The sequence below is a fragment of the Cynoglossus semilaevis genome, chromosome 20 (assembly GCF_000523025.1).
Source record: "Cynoglossus semilaevis isolate Cse_v1.0 chromosome 20, Cse_v1.0, whole genome shotgun sequence".
In the NCBI taxonomy this organism is placed as follows: Eukaryota; Metazoa; Chordata; class Actinopteri; order Pleuronectiformes; family Cynoglossidae; genus Cynoglossus; species Cynoglossus semilaevis.
This window is the reverse complement of record NC_024326.1, coordinates 7853582-7863631: the sequence shown is the minus strand read 5'-3', so window position 1 is coordinate 7863631 and position 10050 is coordinate 7853582. Positions and strand designations below refer to the sequence as shown.

General features: G+C 40.6%; 1 protein-coding gene across 2 annotated transcripts; it reads right to left on the bottom strand.

The window, feature by feature from the left end:
* Positions 1 to 1052: 1052 nt before the first annotated feature.
* On the bottom strand, positions 1053 to 5529 carry aqp4 (aquaporin 4). Of its 2 annotated transcripts, none has more exons than XM_008334379.3 (5): positions 5052 to 5529; positions 4223 to 4640; positions 3966 to 4130; positions 3254 to 3334; positions 1053 to 2205 (listed from the first exon to the last, which is right to left on the bottom strand). In XM_008334379.3, exons 1-5 carry the CDS (start codon positions 5111 to 5113, stop codon positions 1951 to 1953), a joined length of 981 nt encoding a protein of 326 aa, XP_008332601.1. In that variant the 5' UTR covers positions 5114 to 5529; the 3' UTR covers positions 1053 to 1950. The 2 variants fall into 2 exon arrangements, with proteins under 2 accessions (XP_008332601.1, XP_008332600.1); XM_008334378.3 differs by having other exon boundaries at positions 5189 to 5529.
* Between the last annotated feature and the right edge of the window lie 4521 nt (positions 5530 to 10050).

Here is a 10050-nt window from a genome sequence, read left to right as displayed (position 1 = left end):
GCAACAGTTCGTCTTTTACAGCTGTCACTTAAGCTTCAGTTTATAGAACTGTGACATATGGGGCGAACAGGAGAAATCTCTGTGTAAAGGCCCAGAGTCCAAGCATTTCTGAATAGACATGACCTAGAGGTGCATTAGAAACTGCCATGCTGCTCTAATGGACCTGACCACATGGCCTCAGGACCGCTCTAGGAAATCAGTGTCACTTTACAGAGCCCCCCTGCATCAAAAAGCTCCCGTTGTTTAGAAATACCGTAGAGTTTTCTGGATCAGAGCTCATCTGAGATTGACTCTCGGACAACAGTGATGTCTCTGTGGACACATAGCTGCAGGTTTCAGCCTGTTTTTAGGTAAAATGACTATGATACTGAAGATGATGATGATATCACTCAGACAACCATAAAGAAAAAGGTGCAAATACCAGATGAAGTAGATAGACTTTTACAAAGTATGTGGCTCATACTTTGACAAACCACTGTCCGCAGACCGAGCTGTGCTTTAAAGGGCCTTGACTGCCCTCCCTTGGACAAATCCAGTAGGTAGGTGGATTACTGTACATTTTGTGATTAACATTTGAGCCAGAAGGTGGTAGTGTTGTAACATTTGAGAAATGCACCATGATAGAGAAAGCAGGCTGGAATGCCAACCGAAATAAAATAAAATAAGAAAAATGTGTTGATACATCAGTCCCGGAGAAGTGATTATTTATCCCACATTGTAGAAAACAGATTTAGTTATTATTTAGTTGCACAAAATGTATTTAAGATTTACCTTTATTTTAATCTTTTAACCTTTATTTTAATATATAAAACCACTACTATAAAAATCTTGGCCTCATTCTCAACTGAATAATCAAAGATTGTAAGATTTAGTCTTTAGCTCGGCCAAGCAAAGTTACATATATAAACCGTGTCTTGATGGTAGCTGGCAGTTTTAATTGCAATGCTGACACCTACTGGCTACTGTAGTTAAAGATTTCTATTCTATTTTATTCAAATAGAAAAGTAGAGAACAGCATCACTGCATATGTCTGAGACCAATTACAAATAACAAAAATGTTATGTTTGTTTATTACGTGAAACTGTGAATGTATTACATGAGTTGAAAATGAAAATGAGTTAGTTGTGTGAATATTATAAATAAGACCAACAAACACAGATGATCTATGTGCATCGTGTATAAGTCAAATTAAGTGTAAAGTCGGCAACTAAGAAGAAAAAAACATGTGACAAGAACAAGATCGAAGTCTAATCTGAACATCAACACAGTGTGTACTTGTTATATATTTATGAAAACTAAACAAAAATGAGGAAAAACCTAGAAATGAACCTTTAGAGAAGCCCAGTGTCTTCTGGAAGTAGGTGAGAAGCTGAGGGCTGCTTCCTGCAGTAATGCACTGAAAATAGAGAGCACTGTAATATTGTTGTAATAATAATAATAATAATAATGCTTGTCAGCGCTTTTATTGCCTCGGTACCTGTGATGTGTTTAATGATCACCTGGAAAATCTCCCTCATTGTTACATATACAGTACATGGAGCAAATGTGACACTAATCCTGAAATAACAAGGCTGAACTTTCCTCTTCACTTCTCTGGTGCAGCGTGATGGAGCCAGCTAATTGGTGGGGGCCTACAAATATTTCTCCCACACAGAGTACTGCAGAGTGTGTGGCGTTTGCTGCATGCCAACACTGCTGCAGAATTATTCAAGGCCTCGGGAGTATTATCGGACAGATTGTCGATGTTTGTGGAATTGAGGCGCAGCATCATATTAGCTTTATGACAGTGAGAGTAATTCAGCCGTGCTGTAGAGTCTCATTGATGCAAATCATATTCTGCTGTGATGAGGACAAAGTATTTTGGATGGGAGAGGCTCCACGGTAGATAATCCATACTTTGATTGTCAATCTGTTTTACAGATTGGTCTCCATTTCCAGTGCACGTGATAGTCATACAGAAGACAGCACTTCTCCCGTGGACTCCTGGAAGGGATCTTTCTTCTCCACCTTCTCCAGGTCTACAGTGTGGATGGAGCCTGGCTTAATGCAACACGTGTCCTCCGTCTGCACCTCTCTGTATTTCCCTGACGGGTCTTTCTGGAAGGTTAGTTTCAGCCTCTCCTTTAACTCAGTGTCAGGGCAGAACAGGTACTCATACAGGCCAGCAGCCAGTATGGCCCCCAGGATGGGTCCCACCCAGTACACCTACCAAAAACAGACATGCAAAATGAATATCATTTTGTATCAACTACACATATACTAAATACTTCTGCTTCAAACAAAGCTACTACTACTGCCCCTACTGTTGGTGTTGCTATTCCTATTAGTACTGCAGTCACTGGTAGTACTAATATTAATACTATAAATCAATATGGACCACCATTAACCACCAGTACTACTATAGGTGTACTATAAGTGCTACTGCAAATATAATTTATGGCAACAATATTATAAAATATAAATGCAGTAACTAGTACTATAATCAACAACTATAATCACCATTTCCTTTCATTGTACTAGTAGTACTGGAGTTTTTTCTGCTGCTACTACTAAAAATGACCAATCATAATACTTTCACTGCACCTCTGCTATTGCTACTACTACTAGTACCACTAGAACTACTACTACTACACTACTAGTACCACTAGTACTACTACTACTAGTAGTAGTACTATCATTGCTGCTGTTGTTGTTGTCTTTTGCTACAACCACTTCCCCTTTCCCTCATACTTATCTTCCAAAACCCCTATCTTTACTATGACACTACTACTATTACTATACAAATACTTCTGTTTGATAATAGCAATACTTGCTAAGCACCACTAAAATACTACAAACTCTAATATTAACAATAAAAAGAATATTGCCCCTGCAGTTACTGTTAATTTCCACTTCTTTTGCCCCTCCCACCTGCGCCCGTACTACTTCAGTACTACTATTACTACTACTACTAGAGTAACCTGATTTTACGAGGTGGCCATTTTTCACACCTGTTTATACAGTTCGGTTTCTGCTGCTAAAATTTTGACCTTACCATGTTTCACCCTGACCTTCTGACCTACATTTGTGTGTGAGCTCGAGATCTGCAGGACAGCGACATGAGATCTTTGGAATTTTTAAACGATCCTCTGAGAGGACACTCGAAACAGTAATGTGATACGTGATATTTTAAAACACCTGAAGTTTCCCATTAATGCATACTAATTCAAAAGTTTGAGAAGAAGCAGAGTCCTGTGAGAACAGTATCTCTTACCCAGTGATCCTGGAAGCTGAGTGTGATGACTGCAGGGCCAAAGGAGCGAGCAGGGTTCATGCTGGCCCCTGTGTAAGGAATCTGCAAGACACACAGAGGGATTGCGTTTAATCTAAATGAGAAATAGTTTTGAGTGAGACTGTTATCAGAAATATATATGTTGAAGGCAGATTCTATTATCTTGGGGGATTTATCTGATAAAAAAAGAAATATACAGTAGGCACAGTATACAGTACGCCGCTGCTAACCAGGGCAAGGGGGAAATTATTTGAGCGGCTCAATGATAACATCAATTTCCCAGTGCATTAATTTGTTCTGGAAGGTTCAGGTAGCCCCAGGAGATTGGTTGCCATGCGATGGCAGCCTCCAATAAAGACCTGCACGTGGGTGTGAATCACAAAGAAGTGAACAATATCGGAGGATCGGAGGACGGACGCCTCGGTACACTTGTTCTTTTTAGAAAACACATCAGTGAGAGCAGCATCTTGTGTTTTGTTCAGGAAGCGAAGAGGCATTCACTCCGAACGAGCTTTGTTTCAGTGTTGCCATGTAGCTGTGCCCATCCTGAAACTACTGGTTCAATCATGTCGCAGCTTCTGTTGTTAGGCCAAGAGTACTTGGCAGATATTAGCGTGCAGTTTTAGGGAATACAGCCATTTATCCAATACTGTTTACTGATTATGATTTGTTTTACCTTTTCTAAGGTACTTACTGCAAATAAGTGACCAATCGCTACAGCAAAGCCAATGGACAGGCTAGCAGAGCCGCCCAGGTCTGTGCGTTTAGGATCACAGGTGGCGAAGATGGTGAAAACCAGTTCGAACGTGATAAGGAGCTCCACGAGAAGAGCGTGTCCCACGGAGAGGTCAGAGTTCACCTTCAAAACAGATATATATATATATATATATATTCTCTTTTAGTGTGAAATCTTGAAGCAGCAACACAAAAATGAAGCGGTCGGAATCTTACTGAGGTCACGCCCATGGGCCCTCTCACAGCTGCAGGTGTGACCAGGTAGATAATACAAGCTCCGGTGATGGCTCCCAGGCACTGAGCCACCACGTAGAACACTGCCTTGGCCAGACTCAGCTTCCTTGTCACAACCATAGCCACAGTGACAGCTGGGTTTATGTGTCCGCCACTGATGTGGCCAAAACACTGCACCATGGTGGCGATGCTGAGGCCAAAGCACAGCGAGATGAGAACGAGGTCGGCGGGGGGAGGCTTCTCCTGCCCCGCAGCCCAGTTGATGGTGGAGCCCAGACCCAGAAGGACAAAGATGAGAGTGGCCAGGAATTCTCCAAACACAGCCCTCCAGAAGTCCTTGGTCCAGATCCCTTTAAATGCCACCATTATGCTCTGACAGTTACAGCAGGACAGGCACCTCCTGGCAAAAAGAATAAAGAGCAAAATGATTAGCCTACTTAGGTATTCCGGGTGTGAACGTATGTCGAAAAAGTACTGAACCCTATCAGGACGTCTGCCTGCCTCTGGCCAGAACATTTATAACTCCACTAGGGATTTAAACCAGTGACTCTTCTTTAAAAAATGCCACACAGAGGATTCTTTAAACATTGTTCATAAAGGCAAATGAACACTCTCAAAGGCAAATTACACAATTACTGTCACAGGACAATGAAAATATGCATGATAAGTAAAGTGCATGTCAAGCTGCCGTGTTTGTTGCTTTGAATTCAGATCTTGCTAAAAATTCTAATTAAAACTCATGACCTCCAAAGAATCACAGCGGCAGTGACAACTTTCCCCTTCTTCTTAGATTAAAGGGTCTAAAACTTACCCGTTACAACAATTTGCTCTCCCTCTGTCTGCCCCCGTGGTATCTACTGTGTTTTTATTCATAAGTCCTGGCGGCTGAGTGAACCAGAAGAGACATCCTAGGTTAGGAGCGAGGCAGCTTTGACCTGCAGTACTTACGGAAGCGCAGCAGGTTGTGTGAGTGCAGGAGTGCAGCAGGGAGCAAGTCTGTCAGATGAAAACGATCCACACATTGTGCCTCGGGATTGCATCCAGCAACTTTATTAGGTTACTAAGCAGTCATCACCTCAGAGGAATTAAACAGCAGACTGGGTGGGAGGAGCCGTCAGATTTGCTGGGTGAGCAAACAGGGTTGCAGAAAAGTGCAACGACACAGTCCCTGGGTCAGCCTCAGCATCTTTATATCAAAGAAAAAAAAAATAACATGCTGGGGAAGCTTTGACAGAACTGGTGATGTTTCAAAAAGCAAAACGTTTTATATTTTTGATTTAATAGAACATCATGTTTGGATATAATTGTATTATTTGTATAACTTCCCTCCTTTCTTTAAATATGTTAAATATAGAACCTAAAATAACTACTCTGATAAATACATATCAATTTATCATAAGTTTCCTCCAAACCACCTTCTCATACGTGTGGACCAATTTATTTTGTGTGACCACAGCTTAATGATGCGTACAACCACATCAGTGACTTTGGCCTGAGAGGACATTCCTTTGAGTTTTCATGCGTTAATAGCATTTGTACTGTGTTAATGTTTGTTTTGCAGAATCGTTCACGGTTCTTCAGGCAGAGCCAATACATCTGACTGGCAAACAGGAAGGTCAACGCGAGAGTGAAGGTGATATTTCAGGATCGTAAAAACTGTATGAAACGTATGAAAAATAGAAATGAAATACACATTTTTATATATTAAAAAATGACAAATACAAATGGACTTCCAAAGGAAAATGCTTACCTAGTGTACTGTAAGTATTTCAACACAAACCTGCCATAACATTTTTATTAACATATTTTTAAAATGGACCCTTACTGATTAGTTCACACCCTGTGAAAACTGAGGCTAAAAGAAATGTATATATCATCTATCATTTCCCCTTAAATCACACCATGTACTTTATGCAAGTACTATGGGTACATCTAATTCTTTTTACGTCGGCAGAAATGGCCAACAGGCTCGTTCGTGTTACACAAAATTAAAATATCAACACAGTGTGAGTATGAATATTAATGAACGTCTCATTCTCATCCTCAGTGTGCCTTCTTCCCTGGTTCGCTCTTCCTCCTCCAGGCGTGTCCCCTTCATCAGTGAGTACTCTTCATTACCTGGTACAAGCTCCTCTGGAGTCCTTACATTTGTATGTGTACAATACTAATAACCGAACGGACTCAAACGTAATGGTGTGTTGATAATATACAAGTAATGTTTTAAATAAATTGGTTAGATTAGAAAATGTAAAGTCAAAGGGAATATTTAATGCCCATTTCTTTTGGTGCAGTATAACTTTGTAGAGAAGTACTGGGGAACTTTCCAACTCGTCATTGTGCTTCAAATGACACATAATAACCCGTGAAAGGCAGACATTAATCAACTCGTCAACATACTCCATATACGTCAATACCTTTGGTATTTTCTGTCACGTAAAGATCGCAGACACAAAGCAATCACAAAACGGAGAAGAAACAAATATGAATCCATCATGACGGACGTTTAGGCAGCCGAGTGGTGACTCACATCAAGATTATAAATCAAACAAGTCTTTTTTTTTTATTCCCACATTCAGTCTGGGCTGTTACTGTGGAGATTTGTCAAAGGATCCCAGAATCAGATTTTTCAGTTTACTAACTGACAGACATCAGACATCTGCCCAACAAAGTTTTTCGTCAGACCTCTGCAGCTCAGAGAATCGTGCAGCGACGTTGTATAATCTATAGTTTTGACAGGGAGCCAAAATGTGCAGCCTCTCTTTGAATGACAGCGCTTGTCACCGGCGCCATCCTTATTGAACTAATTGAAGCGAATCAGGACAATCTGCCTGTGAAAGCCTGCTTCACCTTTGACACAGAGAAGAACAAAACACTTTTGATAGCACGGCTTGGATGAAAAAAAAAAAAAAAACAAGAGGGAGCTGCCAGTATGTTTTCCTGGCTGAATCCTTTTCTGATTCCATGTAACTTGTTTTCTTCTTTTAGACTTGACTTTTCAATTTCTTTTCTACTCTGACGTCAGTTGGTGGCAGTTTTCCTGTGAGGACAGTTGTTGTTATTTGTACAGTAATTATACTCTAATTACTTTATACCAGTTTTTTAGACTGTATAAGTCAAAGAATATTGTCCTAGGCCCTGTTACAATCATATTCATCAAAGTACTGTAATACTGAACACCATTCCTGATTGTACCAGGTGGTGAACCCTGTCACACCTTTCTCCTCCTACTGTAGTCCACAGCCACCAGGGCTATTTCTCAGCTAATCTTCATCTTCGCAGCATATGTTTTCCTGTTGAAGGCTCACCACACTCTGGAGACTAGCCTAAGGAGCCACTACATGGCAACTCAACTGGCTCACAGCTGGAAATCTGCCACCAGATCTGATTACTTGGCCATTACGCTCCCCCACTCTTGGGTATTCCTCTGTCTTCGCTATCTCAACTTTGCACCTGTCCAGGACATCTCAGTCTTTCTTCTTCCGTAGCCGTTCCTTTAATACGTTCATTTTTAATCCAGTTTTTTCTGCATCTCGTCCTTCATCACTATCTTTATTTCTTTTCTTTTCTTGCTCTATTTCACACGTATGTCACGTATTATGTCATGCCTTCACTGACCTTTTTTCCTTTTTTATATTCAGGGTAACTACCTCCTCTCTACGTCCTCTTCCACCTGCTCCCTACTGCCACTTCAGGTAGGACCATGAACTCATGCATCACCCCATTTGTTTACCTGCTCATTACCATTCTCACTATGAACCCATCTGTCACTCTGACTGCACCTTTTACCAATGACCAATGTCATAATATATATCAGATGTATCAGATTATGCCTTAATCCTAATGGGAATCAGAGTAGCTTGCATACCACCAGAGGGAGTCCCGGTACCATCAGTGGAATATGTACCAATGTTTGAGAACCGCTGTTATAAAGTATTACTGCCTTTGAATTAGAATAGAGGCAGCCGTAGTGGGTTAAATAATTCTTATATTTTGATGTACGCGTTCTCAGAACTATCATTATCACCAGCAACATTTGTTTATGAATATAAGATGATGACTCTGCACTTATCTGGAGGCTCAGAAAATCAGTGTCGCAGTTGGACGGACTCAACAGCCACTTTTGGAGTTTGTTGTTAAAAAACACTCCCCCACATAATTAAGGTGACCTTTTGAATCAGGCATTGATCTCTTAAGTCTCTGCTCAGACACACTGCACACTGTGTCAGTGCATAATCATTGCAGCATAACCTCTAAGCTCTCATTCTGAACTTTATGTATTTTGGAAAGCTGCAGGAACTGATGAAGTCAACATCTTTAACAATTACACAAAGGGCAAATATTTGTTGTTTTTTTTTTAAATCAATAGGACTTTTTCCTTAGTGTTTCATGGGCCAAACTGTAATTAGTTCCACTTGATGGCCATCTGTACCAAGACAGTGCTATGGCCTGATAAACAGAGAGAGAGAGAGAGAGAGTGTGTAGCGGCCAAGCGACCTTGAGATTATAATGCTGTTGGACAAAAACAACTTGACAAGATCCCAGTGTTTTCTGCAGCAGGGAGAGGGCACATTCCATGCAAGCTTCATTACTTCTATTCAATCTCGCCCAGAGAGTAAACTCCGATTTTCTACTTGAACAAACTGCACCAAAAACAATGCCGGGGTTGGGGTAGAATTGTCGAAAGCTAAAACGAAATACAGTATGGACAGTGCTGTTCAAAGGTCCCTGTGTTGTTTGTGGTTTTATAAGTGCTGTAGTGACCACACAGAACATCAACATTTATCAGTCTGAGTGTGTTAGAGTGAAAACCACAAACATGAGAAACAGAACAGAACGCCCTGTTCTGTGCAAAAACAACGAGGTGTGTCCACAGATCAAAGTGTAAAAAATGTTTTATGGCCCCGTTGTCGTGAAAGGTGAAGATACTGTAGGAGAGAGATCAAGGAACAGAGGGAATGTTTAAAAAATAGTTTTAATAGAGAGGGCAGAGCAGATCCTTTATAGTACAAAGGCCTTTGATCAATAACAGCGTAATGCTTCAGTGTAATGGATTTACTCCTAACTCGCTCCCATTTCGAGGTTCACCACAGAAGGTCATCTGAATTTTGATAGGAGCACAGTTGTCCTCGTATTGCTCTTTATCACAGTGTCACAGTAGAACAGTATAGTTATTAAGACAAAGGCAGTGGTGGTTTTCTTTTGAATATCTGAAACAGTTACCCTTAATGGAATAATGCCAAAGAACTAAACAGGGTGCATGTTTTTTTGTTTGTTATTGTGAATGCTGTCTGTCAGTCAAAGCAGCTCTTGTACTGGACTTATTTTCGATGGGTCAGGAATTATTTCCTGTGATGTCTGTACAGAGACAAAGCTGTGTGGGTTTTATTAACAATGTCCTTCCCTGCCTTCCACTGGGCTCTGGAGTGGGTTGACTTTATTGTCCATGATTGAACAGAGTCTGTTGAGTATCCACCTGCCTGCAGCCAGTAGTAGATATATATTTTACATTTTTTAAATATTGTCTATAGAAACAGGAAAACCTGTTTTATTTTTGTATTAAGGTCGATTCACTTGTAGGAAACAGATACGCCTCATGGCAAAACAAATCTTGAAACTGAAATTAGCCTCTTACCGCCACAAAAAGTGTCCCCATAAATATAGCTCGACCAAACACAAAGACACAAAAACACTCCTTCTGCTTGTCTTCCTTCACTGTGTTGCATATTTTATGTTTCTAAATTTTTAATTTTCCTAAACTCGGGGATGACCTGTCCACATCAACTTTTCCAAACTTTATTCCAGTCCGCTGG

Coding starts and splice junctions, on each gene's coding strand:
- aqp4 (XM_008334378.3), bottom strand. CDS start 5,280: ATGCAATCCCGAGGCACAATGTGTGGATCGTTTTCATCTGACAGACTT. Junction 3,335..3,965: donor CGATTGGTCACTTATTTGCA/GTAAGTACCTTA, acceptor TGTGTCTTGCAG/ATTCCTTACACAGGGGCCAG. Junction 2,206..3,253: donor TCAGCTTCCAGGATCACTGG/GTAAGAGATACT, acceptor TGTTTTTGGTAG/GTGTACTGGGTGGGACCCAT.